Raw genomic sequence first — 23,838 nt, 5'->3', positions numbered from 1 at the left:
TGGGCAGGTGGCCCTACAGGGAGCCAGGCCAGCCACTCCATCACAGTATACCTGGAGCCAACTGCCATGTGGCCTTGCCTCTCGGCTGAGGGCTGATCTGATGGGCTCACGAGGGCTCTGTGAAAGGCAGCTTCCCATTGCTCCTAACTTGGAAATTACACAGAGGGGTGTCTCCACTCTGCTGTCTCGGGGTCCCTGTTTCCTGGCTGGAGTGAGGAGCTGGGCCCTGTCAACCCCTGAACACGCACACCTACACGCGTGCACACACACACACACAGACACAGCCCCGGGCTGTGCTGCTTGGACCATGCCTCTGCAAGGGCTCCCCCGTGCCCACAGTGGTGGCTGGGGCCAGCCCTCCCCCTCACAGTCACTCACACAGCCTCCTGCGTTCGAGGCTGTTGACAGCTCCGAGATGTCCGCATCCCCGTTTCATTGACCCGACCCTGAGGCTGAGGGGACGGAAGGGTCCAGTCTCTGTCCCTGCCAGCCCAGAGCCAGCGCGCCCAGGGCAGAGGGGGGACCCATCGATGCACCACTCCCAACAGAAACCACACAGCAGGCTCCCACGGGCAGGTGCTGAACCAGGAAGCTTTATTTACACAGTAAAAGTAACAAGCAAATTCCTGAGAGACTAGAGCGGCTCTAGTGCAAGACAGTCACGGCCTGCGCGGAGGACAGGCTGCGGCAGGCGGGAGGGGACAGACCCAGTGCCTTCCGCACCAGATCACTCTGCCCGGGCAGGGCCTGGCCCAGCACATGTGCTGGCCGCCACACCTCCCAAGGCTCTGCAAGACCAACAATGTATGGTTCGGGAAAGCACGCCATGGCTCCAGAAACAGCCTACACACCATCACCCGAGCCCCCAGGACGTCTCCTCCACGCACTGAAAACACAACTTCTTTGCCAAAGAGACTATGCTAGAAGGTCAGACTATCCTATCTAGGCTACAAGATCTCTGCTGCAGTCTGGGATTTTTTTAAAAATCTTTTTTTCTTCTTTTCTCTTTAAAGAGGCATGGTTTTCTCTTGACTGGTGCCCAGGGCAGGGATTTGACCAACTGTGCGGACCTGGCAAGATGTGGCATCATTGCCCACAAGGGAGCCGGGTGCCAGGGCGGTACCCGCTGGGTCCTGGCGAGGCTGCCAAGCCTGCTGCTGGGCTGTGCTGCTCACGCCCCGGCGGCACAGCCCGAAGCTTCCACCGTTCAGGTGACCAGCCCCAGGCCACAGAGTGCGGACGACCTGAACCCTGGGGGAAGACACGGAGGAGCTCGAGCCCAAACCAGTGCACAGCCCCCAGGGCGCGGTCTAGACGCCATGGCCGCCTGCTCAAAAGCGGGGCCCCTGCACTGGGGACCCACCGGGACATTTGGGTTTTTCTTTTTAATGTGGGCTTTTCCTTTATTTAAATTTTTTTTTCAGCATACAAATTCACAAAACTTTCCTGCTACAAAAATTTTGTTGAAAAATAAGGCTTTCTGAGAATGAAAATCCATGTATATGGTGAGCACAAGCTCCACCGTGGCCGGACGGTGCGTCTGCCCGTGGCCCTGCCAGGCCCGGCTGCCACCGCGAATAAGGCAAGGGGGTTGCAGGCATGTAAATGGCAAGGCCATGGCCCGAGCTGGAGGACGCTCCTCTGGAGTAGGGAGACGCGGGCCAGCAAGCTGCCCCTCCCCACGGCTCTCCTGGAGCCCTGATCCCGCTCTCGTGGTTCAGGCCCCGGGCAGGCGGGCAGCCTGGTACAGCCCTCCTCCCTGGCGCTGAACTCCCCCAGCCTTACCGCAGAGGCAGGAGTTTATGGGCATCGGCTGCGAGAGGCAGGGCCCCCACAAAAGTGAGGCTCCTGCAGGGCGAGTCCGCCAGCCCGCAGCTGGCCCGGCAGGACAGCCACCTGGGGTCGGAGAGAGCCACCTGGGGTCGGAGAGAGCCTCCTGGGCGAGCGTTCCTCCAAGAGCAGAAGTCTTGGTGCCAGCGGGTTGTGCACGAACGGGCCTCTCTGGGCAGTGTGGGCACCTTCTAGCTGGGGTCTGCTCTCTCCAATCAAAGACAAACATGAAACCAACTGACGGACATTTCTTTCTCTGAGCAGAAAGGACACTGGCCGTCTTCTCCCCTCACTGCTGCTGGTGTGGGCTTGGGCTAGGAGCTTCTGAGGGGGCAGGGACAGCCAAGAGGGACCTGAGGAGGCTGGAAACAACCAAACTCTGCCCTGCCCTGGGCCAGGATGGCTTCTGCCCGAAAGCGCCCTGGGGCTGGGCCTGTGGGTAGATGGGACCGGCTTGCAGGGAGGGCCATTTCACAAGCTCCTGCTTGTCCTTCCCTGCCATGAGGCCTGAGAGGGGGGAGGCGGCAGGCAAGGTCTGAGGGCAGGTCACCTGCACCACAGCCCTGTGACACACACCCACCACCGTGTACCTCCCCTTCTGGTCCCAGGAGAGGCAGCCAGGGCTGCTGCCCAGGCCTATCCTCGCTCAGCCCTCTGTCCCTCAGTGTGGCATGGACCAGGAGATGGGGCCCTGCCTCCCTTCCCAAAGGAAGGGCTGCTTTAGAGGCCATGCTCCTCTGTGGCCACTCTTGGTGTGGGCCAGGTGCCACACCTCCCACCTCAGAGGCATCAGCTCATGCTCTCCGAGTTCACATGCTGCCAGACATCACACAACTGCCCCAGCCTCCTCCGGATTTGCTCTAAGATGTGGTCTCTACAACCCACCAGGCAGGGATCAGGCAAGATGTCATCGTGGACCCAGAGCCGCCAGCTCTCTGAGTTGGCTCTCCAGGGTCCCAAGGGGATGTGCCTCTGGTGGGAGCCACCGAGGCATAGCTGGTTCCTGCCGCAAGGTGGCCCAGCACCCGCACACCCATTACACTGTCCAGACAGAGGCTTTCAGTGCAACCTCAGAGGGCCACTGAGTTAGGGATTCTGCCAGCATCTTAAGGCTGATTTTTAAGAAAAGCCACCTACAATCAGAACTTGAGCCATGACACTTTTGATGCAGTAAAAAAGTGAAGGTTTAAATAAAGTTTCCCAAACAGGGTCATTCTTTAGGAGAAAGAAGGTGAGAACCATCTGTACTCAACCTGTGGAAGTGCGGCATTTGCTGTCAACAGGAGAGGAGCTGAAGCAGCAACGTGAAAGCGCCTTGATCACATGTTGGCAATCCCGAGAGAGAACACCCCAGTGATTTTTAGCCTCATGGGAAAAGGAGCCATAAGTTGCTCATAAGTTGACCAAATTGCTATTGTCTGTAGAAGATGCCAAGTTCACTAAAAGCCAGATTCCAAGAGGGCAGAGCCCATGTGGTGTGTCTGCCGGCCAGGCAGGGAGGGCTGCCTGAGAGCAAAGCCTCAGGGGGTCAGGGAGTCCGCGGGTGGAACCAGGGCGGGTGTGCGCGTCAACCCCTGTGCGTGTGGTGGGACCACAGCAGGAGGCAGCACTTAAGACACTCTGTCCCACAGCCGACCAGCAGGTGGGCTTGTCTTGAGGTGGACGGCACACCTTGATTAAGGCCAGCTCTCCCCACCCACCAAGGAGAATGTGCCTGGAATCCTGCAGGGGCCTCGCAGGTCCCCCACCCAGGGCCCCCAAGAGCATCCAGCAGACATCCTTCACCCTCAAAATGTGACAGGGCCTAGATTTGTGCACCTGCTCATAGCTCCTGCCTCCTGAGGACGTTTTCAAGAGGTCGCTCTTTTATGGTGACATGTCTCCACTCACCTTAATCAACTCAGCTAATCATGTAGGGATACGTTAGCCACGAGGATGGCTGCCAGCTGCCAGCACGGCCCCCAGGGTAGCAGAGTGCCATGGGGCCAGGCTCTCCACACCACCGGAGAGGCAAGTGGGCCTGTCTTTTTGGCCAAGAGATCCAGCAAATGCCTGCCCAGCGCAGGGGACCTCTAACAAGCACCCCAAGTCGTTCCCTGGGACCCGAGAGTTCAGACGTGGAGGGCCACCCCAGCACCCCAGGGCCTCTGTCTCCCACACTTGGAATTAAGGCCAAGGTGCTACTACAGAAGGAAGCGTCTCCCGAACCTTCCCGAACCTGAAGCAGGGAGATGTGGGAGAGAAGGCACGGAATAAAACTGAGTGAACGGAGCTGTGGGGCCGACTCCCCAAAACTGAACCTGAGCAGGAGGCCAAGAAGGGCCTTGACACCACTGGATGGACCTGAGCCCAGGCCGCCCGACAAGCCCCGCCGGCTGGAAACCGGGATTCGCACAGAGAGGCCAGTCCTGCCGGAAGTGCCACAAGTGCCAGGCGGGGTGGCTGATGTCCCACAAGGAAACAGGGGCAAGAGACCCAAACCAAGAAGCTGCTTTATCGGCGACAGCAGTTCGCGGACCATGGCTGCCGTGCTGTGAGCGGCTGAGCGTTCCACCGTGTGGTGCGGCCGGGTCGCCTGGCCCTGGGCCAGGACCCCTGCAGGCTGGACAGCCTCTCCAGGAGGCGGGTGGGCTCGCTCCCTGGGACCCAGCGCCTTCCAGGAAGCTTTCATCAGGCCCAGGAGTGGGGCTCCCCCCTTCCAGTGCCCACCCTGTACCCAGAGGGAGGCCGTCGATTCTAATGCACCCCCACCCCTGACCAGGGGCCCGCAACCCCCTCAGTTGTTCTCTATCTGTTCAATGTCCAGCTCGCCGTCCAGGGAGCAGGGGCTGTTCTCGGTGGCCCTGCGGTCCCGCCAGGCCGTAGCCGACTCCCCCCTCCTGCCGCAGCCCTCGTCCAGGGCACAGCCATCTGACTCCTCACAGCACGGCTCCTCCTTGCAGGCCAAGTGGTCGTCAAAGGGCGGGGCGAGAGACTCGGGGACCGGGGTCCCGGCAGGGGTCCTGCCCCCCGTGCCGGAGGCCGAGGCCGAGAGCAAGGCGGTCCAGGACCTGGTGCCACTGATGAGGGCAAAGGGGCTGTGGGGGCCGCAGTCTTCCATCCCTGCGCTCAGACAGCTGAGGCTGCTGAAGGTCTGACAGTTCTGTGGGAGAGACAGACACACAGGTCACTAAGGGTCACACTCCCTTCCCAGAACCCAAGGACTGCACACCCCACAAAGCCCACGGGCCTGTCAATGGGGTCGCCAGGGGGTGGAAGACCACTCAAACCCTGGCTTCCTCCACCAGCTAGGCAAGGAAGAGGGGCCATCGGCAACTCACTCACGAAGAAATACCCCTGGCCAATGAATACGTGTTAATAAAGAAACGCAAAATTCAGTTATTCACCTACAAATTGGAAAGAGCGCAACTTGATACTCCCCAATTTGCGGAGGCTGCAGAGAAAAGAGCAGGCTCAGAACCCTTCCCGCACAAGCTTTCTGAAGGGCGAGGTGGTAAAAACAGATCAGATTCCTTCATCGGGCAACTTCACTTCTAGGATTCCTACCTACAGAAAACAACTGAGGATGCACGCACAAATTCAGCGATGTGAGCATTCCTATCAAGCTGCCAAAGGGGAAAGGAGAGAGCAAGCCAACCCCCTCAATGATGGCTACACAGGACAGGTCTTTTCAGGCGTGGGAAGGCTCTTCAGCAATTAAAAAGTCCACAGCAGGAGAGAATTGATGGATGCAACTGGAGACGTTGCCAGGCTGCACTGCTGCACATGGAGGGGCGTAATGCCCACCCCACCCACTCGCCACCCCGCAGATGGGGAGATGGCTCCACAGGGTTGAGCTGGCGTTCCAACCTGGTGCACATCACAGCCATCCAGGGAGCTGGTCTCCACAGGAGCCCTGGGCCCCGCCTGGAGATGCTGATTCTCCAGGTGAGTCGGGCCCTGTGCTCTCCACAGGCCCTCTGGTGGCAGACGCCACAGCTCTGCTGGAGGAGAGGCCCAGCTCTAGGCTGGTTCTGGTGCTCATCAGCTGGGGGTGTCACGCAGAGCCATCAGCCTCCCTAGGCCTTGGCTGCCTCATCTGTAAGAGTCAAGCAATGGTCCCTGCCTGTCCCACAGGACCCTTTGAGATCCCAGTGAGAGAGTGTGGCTGTCAAGAGCTCTCCACCCAAGTGCTGCCCCTGTGTGGGGCTGGCCTGGAGAAGTAGGCAGCCTGGGGCCTGCCGGAGCGGCGGACGCAGACGCAACTAGAACACCAGGGAGCTCGGGGCTACCGGAGCTCACAAGGCGGGGCAGGCCCAGCACTGTGCACAGAAGGTTCAGTTAAATGCCTGCTTTCATGGCAGAGCACAAAATCAGGACAGAGGATTGTGGCTAGGGGCGCCCACAGCCCAGCCCTGGAGATCCCCAATAGGACCAGCAGCAACATGGTCCCTTCTCAGAGGGGACGCAACAGAAGAGATGTGCGTGGAAGGCAGGGGAGAGGACTCTGGGCTTTTGCTTCTTCCCTGCATGCTGTGGGGCACGGAGGCACAGAGGCAAGGACGTGGGGCATCACACGCCTCCGATGCCAAGATCACAGGCCTGTCCCGAGGGCCCTGGTCCTTTCACAGGCTACAGTGTGTCTGTCACTTTGAAATAAAGATGACCACTGCTATCACAATGAACAAGCTGCTGAAACAGGCTCGGCAAATGGAAAATAAAAGGCGCCATCTCTGGAGGAAGGCGGCTAAGCCTGTCGTGCACACGCTCATTGTTCCCAAACACTCCATAGAGAAAACTGTTCTGATGGGTTTGCTTTTCATGGAATCTTTTGATTAAATGAGAAAAGTGAAGGCTAGCATATTGGGAAGCTCTGGGAAAGAGCGCTGGGATCAAGGAGAGAAGGGCTAGGCCACCCATTAGACCTGAGATGCTGGCCCAGGCCACGGCAGGAGTCCAGTCACAGCCTCACTGGACTGGGGACCACACAGTCCCCCGCCCCGGGCCACTGTAGGGTTCAGCAAGGCCCCCCAGTCTGCACAGAGCACATCCCCTCCCTCGACACAGCAAAGGCTGGCAACGGCTCCTCATGCAAAACAGGTCAGAATTCAAACCTGATGCTGGGTGAAGGCCCAAGATGCCTGTGATGGGAGGGTCTCTGAGCCCCATTCTCCTGGCTGGCATAGAGCTGAGCCAGGACAGAAGGAGAACTGGGTAGGGGCACAAAAAAGAGCGAAGACAGCCCAGCCTGGGCAGGAGGCATTAACCCCCACCCCCACCTGAGTCCCCATCCTTGCTGGCCCAGGCTGCCCAGGGCGGAGGAGGCCCAAGTGTGAGGCTGGGAAGCATCATGGAGCTCAGGAGCCGGGAAGCCAGCTCCAACCCTGACACTTGGCTGGGCAATCTGTCTCTTTGCCTGAGAGAAGTGGTGGTATGTAAGAAATCTCCCTCAAGGGCAATGTGACTCCTGCTAGTATAAATAATAACATTCGTTGTCAGTCCAGTGAGCTGCGAATGGCCCACAAGTGACACGGAGACACTGATGCCTCGGCCCTCAGGATCGGCCACATCCCTTCACCCCAGCGTGAACACCCAGACAGTGTCACTGTGTCTTGTGAGCCGTAAGGTGGACACAGTGGGAAGCACTGGCATCAACTGAACAGAAAGTGCCCCCGAGTCTGCATTCACCTCTTCATGCTGCTCAGATCATCCTGCCTGACCCTGTGCATTCCAATACCTAAGATGTTGGGGGGCAGCTCTTGTGCCTGACTTTATGGCAAATGTGACAGTGTGTGTCTGAGCACTGATCATGTTAAACATTAGCCATGCCGGCAGCCGGGTGCTGGGGGACCCCGGTTTGCTGGAACCTTTCAGAGACATAGCTTTTATCTCAAGTATCCCCCAGAGAAGGCTGAGGTCACACAGGCTGTGACAGATCTCTGCTACACACAGGCATCATGGCTTCAGACAAGACTCCACAACTTCTGGGCTTTGGCCCACCTGCCAAATAAGGGGTGGGCGAAGGGCACTCAGGGCCACCTCCATTCTGGCTGTCTGGAATTACTGTGTCCTGTTTGCTCTGCAGCAGGACAAAAAGCTGCAAGGTTTGGCTGGTGAATGTTAACACAAGCCAACTCCAGGATGCTAATGAACCCCACCCCCCAACCGTCCCAAAGGCATCTGCTCCTTGGCTGCAAAGCCAGTGTCTCCATGAAAACTTTGTTGACTCAAAACTCAGCCACTTCAGCCACCATGAAAACCAAGACCCGCCTGCTGAATGCCCCAGCTGGTGGCATGCCCCACCAGCCAGGGAGGAATGTGACTGCCACAATGAGGCAGCGTGTGTCCTGCCGAGACTCTATCCCCAGGTGAGCCCATCCCCTGCCATGTCCAGGGCGCAGCCCATGCCCAGGCCCTGTGCCCACCATGCCCTGGGGGCAGGGTCCCAGCCAGTCTCTCCTGGCAGCTCAAGCTGCCGAGAAGCCCAGCCCCCACAGAAGAATGCTGCATGGGCCTGTGGGAGCCCTGGAGGCCTGTGTGCCCTCAAAAATGTCTGGGGAAAGTTACTAACAAGCCCAAGGTGCAACATGAACACATCACTCCAGGGCAAATGGCTGTTCTGGGACAAACAGCCCCCCACTCCAAATTTTGTTCTCTCGAGGCCCAGCCCTGGCCCACCCATACAGGCTCAGGCCTGCCCAGGTAACAAAGCTCAGAGGGACTGTCCACGTGAGCTCAAGCTAGTGGCTGGAGACATCGGTCAGCACGCCAGTCCTAGAGTCTGGAATGACTTCAGAATGGAGCCCCTGAAAGTCAAGTTGTTCCATCAGACCCTCCAGACCTCAGCTCTGGCCGCCACGTCTCAGCCCACCCCAGCCAGTCTCCCAGGGCTTCTCAGCCAGGAGCAATGGCCTCTTCTGCACAGCCTTTCTGTGCAGATATATGTTCTGACACCCTCCTGGGTAGGAGGCCCCTGGCCAGGCTTTGGGGACAGAGACAAAGGTCCCTGCCTCCCAGTGCTCACCCGCCGGAACTCTGCAGCCCTCCTTGCAGACGGAGGCCCATCAGACCTGGGCAGTGAGAATACCCCGAGAGCCAGGCCTGGCTCTCCTCTCCACGCCTGGGCCTGTGCGCCCCACTGTGAAGAGTCTGGAGAGGGCTCAGCTCCTCGCCAGTGGAGGGCACTTCTGCCTGGAGCTGCAAGCTGAAAACCAAATGCCCCCTCGGAAAGCTCTCGCTAACTCAGCAGACACTCAGCCCCATCTTGCTGTGTGTGCCGACGGCCACCCACCCTGCCAAGTCCCAGGCGCTCGAGCTCCTTCCCTTCCCCAAGTACTAGGGCTCCCATGCCAGCCTGGGCAAGCACGAGGGAGGGACTCCAGAAACGTCTACTCAGCTGAGCTGCACCACACACCGTGTCAGTAATAACCCAGAAGTAAGGGGCGGGGCAGGGCACAAAAAGCCTCCCTGGGAACACTGCCTGCGTGCCTGGAGTCCCCACAAGATGAAGGGTAAAGGGCATCCCGGGGAAAAGGCAAGGGTGGGCTGTCGGCAGCTGTGGCTGAGAATGGGCAGCAGCAGCCCCCTTTCTCCTGGTCGTCTTGCCCTAAAGAGGACAGGCTCATTCCTGTCTCCCTGGGCCCTGACATGCCCCGAAAGCTGGAAGAGCATGGGGATAGAGATTCTGGAGTCAGAGAAATTGGGCCCAAGTCTGGCTCCTCCACTGACAGTTGCCTCATTTGGAAACAGGAACAGTTGTTACTGGCTGGGCTGCTTCACAGGAGAAAACAGAGGCCAAGACGGGGCACCCATCCCTCTGCTGATGGCTCCCCGCCCCTTCCTCCTGAGAACTGCCCTGGGCTGGAAAGTCTAGGAGGTTACCCCTCTTGGTGGGGGGGGGTGGGGGGGGGTGGGGGGGTAGCCCACAGCCAAGGTCTGGCTGACACAGGTGCCAGAGCTGCCCCAGGCCTCAGAGGGATCCCATCCCAAGGGCTCTTCACATTGCAGAGCTCCTTCCCCTGTCCCATCCACCTCCCTCCAGGTTTCTCCTGAGAGCCACTCCAATCAATCACTTGGACCAGAATCCCCATCTCAGGCTCTGCTTCTAAGGAACAGCCTAAGAAGGGAGGTGAAAGCACTTTGTATGCTAACGTAGTTGTGCATTATACAACTGCTCATCAGTACTGCAGTTCGTTCCAGAACAGGAACACCAGGCCCTGGCCAGAGGTGGCCATCAGGGCTGTCAGGAGTCCAGCTGCCAGAACCAGCTGGCCTTGCGTCTGCTGGGGAGCAGAGGTTGTGGGGGACACCTCTCCTTGGTAAGTGCGTGTCCTAAGCATAGTGCCCACATGAAACTTCCTCTCAGCATCGTACTGGGACAAAACCCATCTCCCCAAGGCGCACGTGTGCTTCCCCTTCTCAGACAAGAAGTGTGACAGAGTCCCCTCCACTTCCCTCTCCTGGCTCAGTTCTTCAAGGCTGGCACATTCGCTTTTCCTCTTTTTAATGCTATCTCCCTCTTTTTAACCCAGTTTTATGGATCTCTTTGTGTTACAGATTTCTAGGGGGCTACCTCAAATTCCTCTAGAAAGAGGGGCATAAACCAGTCCAAGCAAGTGAGGATCATCAGACCAGGTACCCAGGCTGGCCTGTGTTTCCTGACCCCCTGCAGCCACTCCGCTGGAAGCTAGGCCGAGGGATCCAGCTAAGCTGAGGCATTTCTTTCCCAAACAGACACTTTCACAAGAACAGAATTCTCCAAGTATCAAGAAAATACCAGGCCATGAGGATGGCTAGTGGCCTGGAAATATTCTAAGCCTCATTCACACTGGAAGCTGGCACAGAGACAACCAGGATGGCAAGGCATGTGGTTTCCGGGGTGGGGTTTGGGGGGCACTTATTAACTTTCTCAGAAAAGAGGGAAAAAGGCCCCAGCATATTTTTGGCCTATCTTTAATCCATCTTTGGTTAATCTGAATTTTGCATGAAGGCCAGACTCTCTCTCACAGGAAGGCCCGGCACAAGGGGTCAGGTGGTGGGGCTGCTCCCCCAGGCTGCCCTGGGTCGGAGCTGTGTTTGGTCTGGTGTCAGGCAGGGGCTGGAGAGGGCCAAGCGCAATGGGCGTGGGCTGACCCCTCTCAGGGCTGCTGCACAGGTCCCGCTGAAGGCCAGCCCTTCACTCTTGGCATCTTACCGCGCTCCTGCTACAGCCCAGTTTCACTTCCTGTGCGGGCCGGGTCAGCTGCTCATCCAGACCTGCGTCAGGCCCAGCCTGCTTCTGCGAAAAACTTACCTTTGGACCCCACAAGAGGCAGCCCTTTTGAGCCTGGGCTGCTTCCCTACTCTCCAGAATAAGGGAAATGCCAGCCCCGCAACCCAGACAGGGAAGCCAGGTTGCTGCAACCTGAAAATAGGAAATAAAATTGCCTTGGGGGGAGCCCCTGGGGCCCAGTGAGCACTGCTGATTTGGCAATGGATACTCGAGGCTCTTCCCAGATCACAGGTTCTACCACCAACAGCCCGGGGCGAGGGGGGCAGGAAAGATCTGTGGGGTGGAAGGATGGCCTTGAGCAGTTACTGGAAGTCCCTGCCTTCCTGCACCACATTTCCTCAGCTCACTCTGCAGAGGCCACAAATGTTGACTGAGCACCTATTCACTTGGCAGGCTCCTTCTCACCCACTAACGCCCAACTTTGCCTTGTCTCCTCTGGAAGCCAGCCCCAGCCCATGAGCACCTAGCCTGGCCCTGCACAGCCCTGACCCTCTGCCCCATTGCCTGGCTCAGAGGCCAGCTCACAGTAGGTGCCCAGGGCAGCCTGAGGGGACAGGAAGGAAGGACCCGCCCAGTCAGCCCCGCCTGGCTCAGCTTGTGTGTCGAGGCAGCCCTGAGGTCCCCAGGGTGCTGTGGGCAAGAAGAGGCCTTGGTGGCCCAGAGTCCCGCACGTCCTCTGACTGGTGGCCATCCCAGTGGCCCGAAGGCCCCTCTCTGCTCACACCCCACAGGCCACATTGTGGCGGACGATGTGTCTGCACCAGGCCCCCGGGGGGCGGATGGCCTGCCCAAACACAGAAGGTGTGGAAGCCGACGCCAAAGGGCCTCCGGCACTCTCACAATTGGAAAACAAACATTTTGTTTCTGTGGTGTGCATTCCGGCCAGCACACACTCAGGACGGGACATGTGAAACCACCTCACTCTCAGCTTGGCGTGAAGAGAATTCTTTGCCTAACAAAAGTTGAGGGACCTTTCCAAAGCACACAGGGCTCTGGCGGGAGGCCAAGGCTAATATGCTGCCGGGACTCATGCAGTACCTGGGGCGGCTTCTGCAGCAGGGTTAGGGGCATGGAAGATGGCTCCAAGGCCCTCAGAGGGCATGGTGGGCACTGGTTCTTGTTCAGCTGCCTGGAGCTGGGTGCCCCAAGGGCCATATCGGGCACAGGGAGATGGGCTGCAGAGCACTGGGGCCCTCTCGGCTCCACCCCAGCAGCTCCATGTCTGCGTTCCAGATATTGGCTTCCAAAGAAAGGGGATCCTTTTCGGAAAAATGAGCAAATTGCCAACCAGTTTAACAACCTCATCTGCAGATGGGCAGACTGAGGCCAAGAGAGGGGATGAGACTTGCCCCAAATTGCAAGCTAGTTGATGTGCAACCAGCCTCTTGACTTCTGGGCTGTGCTCAGGAGAACATTCGATCCTTGGGCAGGATGGTGGCCTAGGAAAGGCTGGACAAGCCTGGGCTGGAATCTCAGCTCCGGTCTGCCCTCTGGGGGACCTTGACAATCATTAAACTTCTGAGCCTCGGTTTCTCATTTGTATAAGGTTAATAAGAGCCCCAAAGTCACAGAACTGTTCGGAGGGTTAATTGCAGCAAGACCACCTAGGAGGCCAGGGCGGATGCTTGGCAAACCTGAGCACCCCCCTCCCACCCTCCGCCTACCCACTGCCCGCGGGCTCAGAGCTGTGCCCGTGGCTCCCTGTGGACACAGTGCTGCACAGCAAAGGGAGCTGTGGAGGCCAGGGGCTCAGCTTTGGGAAGAGAATCTATACCACAGGCAGTCAAACACAACTGCCCTTTTCAACTGTAACCTACTTTTAGGAGCAAGAAGGCATGCCAGCAACAAAAAAGGTAAAATCTCTAGGAATAAAAATACAAGAACTGGCAAAACTGATAGGAAGAAAACCTTAAAGAACACAAATGTAGACTCGAACAAATAAAAAGACATCCTGTGTTGTGGACAGGAAGACTTGAGCTCAAGAAGGTGTCAATTCTCCCCAAGTTAATTCATAAGTCTCGTACAATCCCAATCTAAAATATCAAGCATCCCCCTTCCCCCCACCATCTGCAGAGAAGATGATTCTCAACTTTTTAATGAAAAAATAAACAGATGAGATTAGTCAAGAAACCTCTGTAAAGAACAATGAGGCAGGACTAGCCGTATCAGGTGCTAAAACATATTAACAAAGCCGCAATAAGTAAGAGTATACTACTACATGAGGACGCACCAAGAACGTTCTGAAATAGACCCCATTCAGTAGAGGATAAAGGTGGGGTCTCAAAGCGGAGAGGAAATGATGGCCTTTTCAGTAGCTGGTATTGAGACAAATGTGCCAGATCAAAAAAAAAGAGTTTGGATCCGTATTTACACCACACACACAGGATAAACTCCACATGGACCAAAGATCGCAATATAAAATCGTAAAAGTACTAAAAGTAAACACAGGCAAATTCCTTTATAATCTTGGAATAGACAAGCTTTTCTAAAACTCAAAATCCAGAGTCACAAAGAAATAAGTTAATAAATTTGATAAAAACATATACATGTCAAAAAATAAAAGAACTGGTGGGAATGTAAAATTGTGCAGTCACTTTGGCCAACAGGTTGGCAGTTTCTCAAAATGATAAACAGAGTTCACAAATGACCCAGCAAGTCCATCCCTAGGTATATGCCTAAGAGAAATGAAAATACATGCCCACACAAAAGGGTGTACATAAATGTTCATAGCAGTATTACTCACAATAGCCAAAAAGCAGAAAGAACCCAAATCCCAATCCATCAACGAGCAATGGATACGTCAAATGCGGTCCTTCTGTACAATGGAATATTATCTGCCCATAAAAGGAATGAAGTACTGATGCTTGCTGTAACATGATAAACCGTGAAAACATTATGGAGCTCAGCGAAAGAAGCCAGTCACCAAGAGACCACATATTGTATGATTCCATTTACGTGAACTATCCAGAATAGGTAAATCCAGAGAGACAGAAAGTACATTAGTGGTTGGTTGGCTGGGGCTGGGAGTGGCTGAGGGCAATAAGTAGTGACTGCCAATAGGCATAGGGTTTCTTTTTGGCGTGATGAAAAATGTTCTAAAATTGATTGTGGTGATGGTTGCACAATTCTGTGAATATACTGAAAATCACTAAAATTGTACACTTTAAATGGGTGAATTTTATAATATGTGAATTATACCTCAATAGAGCTGTTAAAGAATGCCAAAAGCAAAGTCAAAAAACAAAACAAATTAGAAATAAACACTTGCAACTCATATCACAGGCAAAAACTAATCTCCCTAATATACAAGAGAGTAGAAAAAGACCAACAATTCAACTTTTTTAAAAGGGCAAATGAACACAGTAAAGGACCTATGAATGGCCTTTAAATATACAAAAAGATGCTTAAGTGATTAGAAAAATACAAACTAAAATGACAAAGAGAAACTATTTTTCACCTATCTAGTTGGCAAAATCCACATTAGACCAGTGTCTGTTGAAGGGGCAGTGGGGAAATGGACCACCTCCAGCCTCCATCACGGTGCACAGCTCCCACAACATCACCTGGGCAACATCCTCCAAGACAACAGACCACACAACCTGTGGCCCAGCAATCCGACTGGTGGGATGTGCCCCACATGAGATATACCTGCCACATCTGAAAGGATTCATGAGCGCTGCAATTCACAGCTGAAGGAGATTGCACACCGCTGAGGGGTCCATTAGCAGGGGCCTGGGAGAGAAAGTGGGGCACATCCATGCACCAGAACATCCTGCAGCAGGAAAAAAGGAGGTAGCAGCCTTTCCAACATGGAAAAACCTCCAGGATCTATTATTTAAGAAAGCAAGATGTGGAAAGGTAGATATAGCGTGCTATCTTTTGTATAAGAAAGCAGAATAAAATAAGAATCAAAATTTTTATTTGATTGTATCTGCATAAAGGAATTCCAGAAGGACCACAAGAAACACATAAGCAGTTAACCTGAGGGCATGGAAGATGGGAGAGATGGGGGTAAGACTTTCCACTGTATACTGTTTTAGTTTTTGAAGATGTGAATGTACCATGTACCAAAAACTAAAATGTGTGTGTATTTTAAGAGAAGGGGACACAATAAGTTAGGAATGGAGAAAAGGATGACCCACAGGCCAAAATCTTATTCAAATCGCCACTCATATTTCCCAAAAAAGAAGCCCCTCCTCCATCTCTATACTAAATCATTTTTGATGTTTCTCCACCAAAGTTCTTTTTGACTTTTCTTCTCTACTTATTGGCAGGAACAAAACTTAAGCATTTTTAAAAACGGCACTTTGCAAAACTGTTCGGACAAAAAACTCCTACCAGTCCCAAGGTTCCTGCACTTAATAATCACCAAATTAAATAGGAGTTTCACACAAGCACAGAATGTGAAAACATCAGGAAGAGCCAATCCCTGTATGGTAAATGGGCCACACATGTGCCAGACATCTGCATGAGGGTGGTCGGTCGTGCAGGCCTTTCCCCATAGCTGGTAGGCGCTTTCATAGGACACAGAAAGGGGAAACCCCTGGAAAACATCTTGCTGTTGTGGAGGTTAGCAAGGCCCTCTGCCTGCCTGACAGGGGCTGGCTTGGGGCTTCTTGCTCCATAGGAGAACACTGCCAGTCTTTGTAGGTGACCCAAAGCGGGGCTGGGGGCTGCTTTGTGCCTGAAACTCTGGCTTTCCTTAAACAAGGCTGCTCTTGGACTGCACACCAGCCTTGTCCAAATGGGCCAGCGTCAGCCATTCAGAGCAGCTGCCTGGCCCTGCCCACGGCAGCGAAAGAAGGAAGCTGCTTGTTTGTCAGAAATGGTCTGGGGGGAATGGCCCCTCATGTCTGCCGAGGCTCACTGCCACAGGAACGTTATGACACACGGAGGAAGATGGACGTTTGGGCCAGGTGTCTACAATTCTGGTGCGTGTGAACACGGAGCCCCTGTTTCCACCTGTCATATTTTTACACCTGGCAAAGAGATGAGAAGCAGAGATTAAGTTCAAAGTGTCAGATTCAGCTGGATTTCCTTTCACTTTGGGGGTGGGGGGAATCTCTTCTCTCCTCCCCAACAAAAAAACTTAAATCATAAAGAAAGGCAGACAAACATTGCAGAAACACAATTGACTGATTTATCTCCTCAAATAGGCCTCAGCATGGAAAACTCCAGAAGCAAACCACGCCCCTTAGACTACCCTTTTCATTGGTGAAGCACTCCCCTCTGGCTCGAAAGGACTATCAAGTGCTTTCATGCCCCTCTCACTCCCACCCTCTCTGGTTTGGTTCAACCCCTTCCGAGCTCTGCACCTTTAGGGCCCTGGCCCCGCACTTCAGGGAGGACAGTGCCTGAGCAGGACCTGGAGGACCACCTGCATGGCCAGGACCCATCCCACATCATTGGCTCCTTCCAGCCTCCACATCGAGATCAATGGCATTGCAGGAATGGACTTCACAGCAAATGGCCACTTAGCACTCATTCCAAGCTAAATGGCCTGTGCCAGAGGGCCAGGAGAGGAAAAAGAAACACACCCCCCACGCCTGCTGTCTAGAACCTCTGCTGTCTCCTAGGGCCAAACACTGGAAAATCCAAACACAACTTGCCACAGTCAGACTGAACTCCAGGCAAACCCGAGGCAGAGAGAGCCTGAGCCAACGATCATAGGATAAGGCCAGCTCCCTACTGTGCACGCACACCCCTCTTAACTCCTAGGAGCCACCATCTTGGCCAGTCCCACACAGAACGAGCTCACCTCAAGCTCAGAGCCTGTCAACGGAGCCAGAATGGGAGAACAGGTGTGGGGAGCAGGGACATGCTGGAGACCCCAAAGAAGGGGCCTCTCCCCCATGAGTGGACCGGCCCTGACCACCCACAGGGCATCCTGGTCTGCCCAGGTCCCCTGAGAGGGACATAGTAGAGCCAGTACAAAATGTCTGGCTGCCCTCACTCCTGCAGCAACAAGAGAATTCCCCCACCAAATCCAGAGGGGCTCCTCATTGGCTACGAAGCTGGCCATGTCACAAGCCATCCAGCCTCTCCCTTGCTCTGTGACTTGGTCCAAGGTCAGGAGTCCAAGGGCAACAGTACCCCCTAGGAAGGCACTGCTGGTGGGATAGTGAGCCCTGGCAGGGGCATCAGAAATGGGGGCCTCAGGCAAACCCTGCTCCCCTCTGGGCCTCCAACTGTCCTCTGTTCTGAGGAGTGGTCCCTCAGGGTCCCTCATGGCTCCAGGCCTCATGGCAGTCTGCAGAAAGCAGGAGACAACAAGCACATTCTAAGGGCACCTGATGGGGATGTGGGCACCTGGCTTCTGGCTCCAGCCTGCCTCGCACTGGGTGTGTCCTGGGAAAGTCCTGCCGGTTCTGGGCCCGTCTACACAATGAGGGAGTCATCCTGCACGAGCCCAGGGTGTCCCTGCCCTTCCTTGACAGGCTGCTGTGCCAGACTGGCTTCGACAGGACATGAGGCCTGGCACCAAATACAAATCGGAACTATACCTCCACTCCAACGTTTCATGGGCCTCTCAGCTCCACGAGTCTCAAACCTGACCCAGCACCTTCCTTCCCAGACCCTCATGAAGAGCAAACACCTCACTTCAGGGCCAAAGGCCTGACAGCCCCATCCCTGCCTCCTCGCGCCCTCCCTGCCCACTCAGGCTCCTCTGGATGCACTATGCTCTCCTGGGGGTGCCCTGCCTCAACCCCCTTAATAAACCTCTCTCTCCCTTCACAGTCCAGCTAAAATGCGCTCCCCTACACCCCTCCAAAGGCCTCTTAGAGCCTCCTTGCCCCACACCCTCAATCCTAGAGCCCCCACACCCACATCCATGGGCTGCTGGCAGGGCTGCAGAGGGCTCAGCCAGGGAGCAAGGCTTCTGCTCGCTGTATCCCTGATGACTAGAGGAACTGGGTCGGGTGGCTGAATGAAGTGTTGAAAACACTGACCCATTTGGGGTGGAATCCTGCCTCTGCCACTAGGATTGGTGTTCCCTTGGGCTCCTTATGCAACCTGAGTTTTTCTTTCTCTATCTGTAAAATGGGGAAACAAAACTGCCCTCACAGGGCTGAAATGACATCATAAACAGGGCCTGTCTCAGCAGGATTTCAACACTTTATGGTGCCCAGCTGCACCAAGATGGAGCGGAGGGCCCATGTTGCCACAGCAGCCCCAGCAGAAGCAGCATAAGGAGAACCATTTACCCGAGCTGCATCCCACCTGGAAGTGGTCTGTGAGAGCAGAAATCCAAGGCATGCTGGGGAAAAGAGAGGCTGTGCTGGCCTTCGCTGGCCACTGCGGGGGCGAGGAGAGGCGGCAGCCCAGCTGGGCTTGGCCAGCATGTCCCAGCGTGCCTGGGCAGGGCAGGTGGCCATGGACATGCCTGCTGGCGGTGGGTGCGGCAGGACATTCCTGGGCACATTCCGCCTCTCTGGGCTCGGCTGTCCCCACCCACAGAGCCAAAGGTGAGTGGCAGGGACACTATGGGGCCCTGGTGCTCCTGAGCCCTGGAGGCCCTGTTAGAGGGCTGCCTCTCCTGACAGCTTTATCTCACCTGGAGGCAGGCAAGACACTTAATTGGCTATGGGGGGTGGAGGAAGAGTCACCCCGGACTCTTGCACAGCAGGGACCCTTCCTGGGGTGACCTGCCCTCTCACCTGTGTCATTTCTGTCTCCAACCAAACTGTGGCAGGGCAGGGTTTGCATCACAGGGTGCCTGGGCAGCTGGGCAGGAGCCCAGTAGAGGGCCAGGAGCCGTGGTTTGGAGTCCTAGCTCTGCCCAGTGCCCCAGGGGTGACTTGAGTAGGTCTCTCATCCCCTCTGGGAGCCCAGTTCCTCTGAGCTGCAGTGAGAGACGACAAGGGACAATCTTGGAGGTCAGAGAGGGTGCAAAGATCTGGGAGGCTGCATAGTGCTCACCAGAGTTCTCCTGGATGCTTGTGGTCACCAGCCCAACACACTCCTCAGTCTTTGCTGCCCAGGGACGCCCTGGCAGGGAACCCCTAGTGCAGAGGCTCCTGGGCTGCAGGGGTGGGGGGTAGGGTAGCATGGGAAGGGATTCTGTATCTTCCCCCAGGACCAGGACAACCCCCCACCCCAGCAGGAGGTCCAGATTCTGGGCCAGGGGCAGGCACCCAGGAGACATTTTCTTAAAGGGCACTGGATGTGCCAAAGAGGCCAGAAAGCGGCCTCAGCAGCACAGCTGTGGCCTGGAGCACACTCTTTGCCACCAAATAGACGCAGGAGTGGAGGATATGCTGCTCTCCAAGTGACTCTGGGCAAGTCATTTTCCCTCTCAGAACCATGATAGGAATCATGATGCTGACCTCGCAAGGGAGCCTGTGGAGGGCCCAGCCCAAGGCCTCAGTGTGCTGACAGAATGTGGTTCCCACTTGCAGGCCTGACCGTGGGCTCCGGAAGGGCTGGCCAGGGCGAGTCCCTGCTTCTTTGACTTTCCCAGGGACACACCTCAACATAACTGTGAATTTCCTGATAGGCTTATTTTTTCCCTTTCTATTTTTTCCCTTTTGTTCATTACTATTTAAATGCTTGGCAGGACATACAAACACAGCACCCGCATCTTGAGGCATCTAGAAACCTCAAGAAGCCCTTGCAGTCAAAGTTAACGTACCTTAGGTGGATGCCAGTGGCCAGCTCTGGGGAACCTTTCGCCTCCATTATCTCAGCACCTAATCCCAAGAGACAGGCTCTGCCAGCATCCCCATGTGCATGCAGAGAGCCCAAGGTCAACTCCCACAGAGGGGCAGCGCAGGGCCAGGCTCAAGCCCAGTTCTGTCTGTCAAAGCCTGTGCCCTGACCCACCACGCTGCACCTCGCTGCTGCCAGAAACGCCAGAATTCAGGATGGAAACCCAACCTAAACTCTACCCCCAAGAGCGTCCAGCAACCCCCACTGCTCCTTGCTAAAAATTCCCAACTACAACGGCCGAAGGCTCTTGGGCAAGGACTCCAAGATGGCCCCCGAGGAATGCGCAGGGCTTGGAGCGACCCTAAATCACTCTTAAATCCAGACATTTCTTCATGTATAGCAAACCAAGCCACAAGGCTGAGCTACCATAAATTCCTCCCACCATTCCCTGGACTCTTGTCTGTTCCAGGGCCAAAGTCAGGGAATTTCTCAAAGTCAGGGTCTGTCTCGTGTCCTAGCAGCTGTGGGGCCTCTGACAATAGTAGAGCTAACATTTATTAAGCATTTACCCTGAGCTTCTCGGGGATTGTTCCACCGAACCCTCACACAACTCTGGGAGTGGTGGGGGAGGTACACTCTTGTCCCTGGAGGTTCAGAATCTTGCTCAGGCCACCAGGGAGCAAGTGGGGGGGATCTGAACCCCAGCAGTCTGCCTCTGGGACCAAGTGCCCAACTGCAGGAAGGAGAGAAAGAAAGAAAGGACAGGGCCTCCATGGTGCAGAATGCCAGCAAGGCAACAGCTATGCAAGAGGCCAGAGAGAGGAGGTGCCCTGGCTGACCCCACGTGGAGCCAGGCCCTTGGCCAGATGGGAGAGAGGGGCAAAGGCATCTATACTTTCCCCTAGAGTCCACCCCTAGGTGATGAATGATGTGTCAGGGGCAGAGGCTGAAAGTGCCAAGGAGGAAGGAAACCAACGAGACAAACAAAAGGAGCCAGCAGAGCACCAGTGACAAAACCCTTGATGCACACAGAATCCGGCGTCTTCCCAAGGGTCCCAGTTTGACCCTTGCTCCCTTCCTCCCTTTTGATGTAAATGCATGCACATGTCAGTGTGCATGCACATCTCAGACACACAACAGCTCCACCATCTTGCAATCATTTCAAGATGCTGCAATTCCCGCAGCATCTTGACTGATGACTGATGATGATACAGTCGATTTGATTCGGACCCCTCAGTGGTCCTCCCAGTCCAGACAGGTGAGGTGAGCTGTGATGGAGCAGTGGTGGTAGAAGAGGTGCCCACCACCAGGAGACCAGCTTCTGGGCCTAGGGCCTCAGCCTCTGGCCTAAGACCATCACTGGCTGAGCCCAGGTCAGGAAATGAGCCTTCTGTCTTGCGAAAATGTCTGATGATTTGGAAAAAGCACAGAACCCACAAGGAAGTCCCTCACTTTCCATCTGTAAGTGGCTACTGCAAAAAGGAGTATCATCAGCTGAGGCCCAGGTTCTCTTGGAAAAGGGAGCCCAGAGCCATGGGGGGACCTTGGGAGATAAGGTTCTAAAATCCCTGTGGGAGCTACCACCACGGCCTTGGAGAAAAGCAGACGTAGAGCCGACCCACCCCCAAGAGGCTAGGACACCTGCCCCTTGGACCACAGAAAAAGAGTCCCTTCTCTATCCTCTGTCTTCCAAGCAGCTACCCTCTGTCTTCAAGGAAACAAGAGCTGACGACACTTATATTCCCTTGAACTGGATGCCTACTAGGTGCAGGCTCTGCACTAGAAACTTCGCCCACTGTGGCCTCACTCGTTCCTCCAGAGCCGCTAGGAGGAAAGTGTGAGTGCTCCTACTTTACAGATGAGGAAACTGAGGCCTAGAAAGGCGGAGGAGCCTGCTGAGGTCACCAAGCAAGAGTAGGAGCCTAAGGCCATTCTCCATCTGAACAAAATGGCATGTGCATACACAGGCGCACACACGTGTGTACAACATGCCAGCGTGCACACACACACGCTGCCCTGCAAACCTCAAGGGAGAATGAGCCGTGGGGGCCCTAACCGGCAAGTCACTACAACTGAAGCCAGTGATCGAGCCAGGCAGGCTCGGGAGACAGAGCGCTCATTATTCTCTCCCTCTCAAGGACACTGGCCCTGCCGAGGCTTATCAGCAATCTGCAGAGCAAGCAGGTCAAGGGATCTTAACGAGGCTGGGGCTCCAGACAAGAGGGGATGAAAGCCAGAGCCACGCATGTGGACAGGTCCACAGTGATGGTCTCCCTCCCACACCAACACCTCTCCGGGCCGTTGTGGGGAAAGTAGGCCAGCTGCAAGGGTGGTGTAGAGGGCACAGAGTGATTTTGTCGCGACAGACGGGCTGCCTAGTGTAGCCCAGACAGCCCCAGATGCTACCTTCTCAAGCCTGGCACCTCCTCTCTGCAGGAGAACAGGCCTGGGTTATGGGCCCCACCCTAAAGGCCCAACAGAAATCCTGTGGGTCAGTACCCACCACGAGACATGTACACACACAATTTACATTCACAGAAGCTGTAAGACTGACTCCTGAGAGAAAATGTGGCCTTCTTGTTCTTTTGCACTTAAAATTGGTTCTCACTGCAAAACTAAGTATGAGCCAAGAATGCCCCCCTAACTGTTCTGGCAGAGTGGGGGTGAGTCCAGAATAACCCCCTCCAGACTGCATCATAAAGCTCTCGGCGGTCAGACAGCGCTGCCTTTCTAATTTCCGTGTTCACTTGCTCTCCCTCCTTCTTTAATCTCCGCTATTGTTCCCTCTAAGTGAGACCTCATAGTGTTTTCATGAAAGCAAGAAAAACTGACATTCCTGAAGGTATTGTGGGACCTGTCGAGGCGGAATCACTCACATATGCCTTTTTTCTCACTATTAGCTTGAGATGATCTTAGAGAAAGGAAAAAAGAGAGAGAAAGACACAAAACACAAACAAAAAAGTCCCCTCCTCGATGGCCGACGAGAAAGCAAGCGCTTACTGTCTCTCGAGAGAAACATCAATTGTTGGAGCGCTCAGGTTAACAGAGAAGCACAGACTCAAGCATCCCACTCACCCAGCTGAGAACAAGAAAGCAACTTCCAATTGATTGGGGGAAAAAAATTAATTGCAGCTTCAGGAAAACCTTTTCTCTCCGGCAGGGCCTCGGGGCCATTGAAGCCCAGGCGGCTCTGCGGGCTCTCAGCGGCCACCGCTATTCAGCGCTCGCAGGTGGCTGATACGTTTCCCAGGGCTGATCAGCGCGTGCTCTTTCAGCGAGGGCTGCAGGAATCTATGCAGGTCCACTTAAATCAGTCTGCAGCTGTGAAAGGCTCCATCACTCGCAGCCCAGGCCCAGCCGCCCAAACAGAGTCCTGGGAGGGCCGGCGGGCAGGCGCAGGGCCGGGAGGATGGTGCCAATTAAAATCTTGAGCCTGTGGGCCTTTCTCTTCCTCGTTTTCATTCCTACAGCTACATTGTGTCCACTGGCAGTGGACTCCAAAAGCAAGACAGCCGCTTTCACCTCCCAGGGCTTTAGAGCAGCCATCCCCAAACTAGGCTAATTAAAAGTATGGTCCCTCCCAGGCTGCTCATGGGGAGGAGCTAAGGCTGAAGGCTCAGAAAACAAGGCACAACTCTGAATACTGGACTCTCCCACGGGCGGGTGACAGGTTGGGAGGATGGGTCCGCATCAGACCATCGCCCCATCCTCAGAGGCACAGGGCTTCTGGAAGGAGTAGGGCCCGCTTAGGCATCTGCCCCCAGAAAAGCATGGCCCCTCAGGTCTCTGGAACATTCTAGTGCTCCCTGCATGTGCCAGAGGCCTCCAAACCTGCTCAGGAAAACAGGGCAAACTCGATGTGGATGGGAGGTTGGTCTTCAACTCACACAGCCCTGCTCCAGGCTGATGTGCCTCCGGGGTAAATTCACCAACCGATGCATGCTGAGGGTCAGCAAGGGGGTCACTGACTACTGAGACAGTCATTGGTGGGCGGTAAGAAGGGACCCTAGCCACTTTCTAGCTGTTTATCTAAGGCCCAGTCACTCCACCCCTCTGGACCTGTTTCAACTGGAAAATGGCGATAATGAAAGCGACCATGCAGAGTTGCT

General features: G+C 55.2%; 1 protein-coding gene across 6 annotated transcripts in view; it reads right to left on the bottom strand.

The window, feature by feature from the left end:
- Positions 1–571: 571 nt before the first annotated feature.
- The window catches only part of FAM53B (family with sequence similarity 53 member B), a 130,716-nt gene continuing 107,449 nt past the window's right edge, over positions 572–23,838 (bottom strand). For all 6 annotated transcript variants that reach the window (XM_070631555.1, XM_070631561.1, XM_070631547.1 and 3 more), the window contains one exon: positions 572–4,972. In XM_070631555.1, the coding sequence (XP_070487656.1) occupies positions 4,607–4,972 (366 nt within the window). In that variant the 3' untranslated portion in view covers positions 572–4,606. The remainder of the gene's footprint in view (positions 4,973–23,838) is intronic.

This window comes from Equus przewalskii, chromosome 1, assembly GCF_037783145.1.
Source record: "Equus przewalskii isolate Varuska chromosome 1, EquPr2, whole genome shotgun sequence".
Taxonomy (NCBI): domain Eukaryota; kingdom Metazoa; phylum Chordata; class Mammalia; order Perissodactyla; family Equidae; genus Equus; species Equus przewalskii.
Note: the sequence above shows the minus strand (reverse complement) of the source record. Positions and strands in the feature narration are given on the sequence as shown.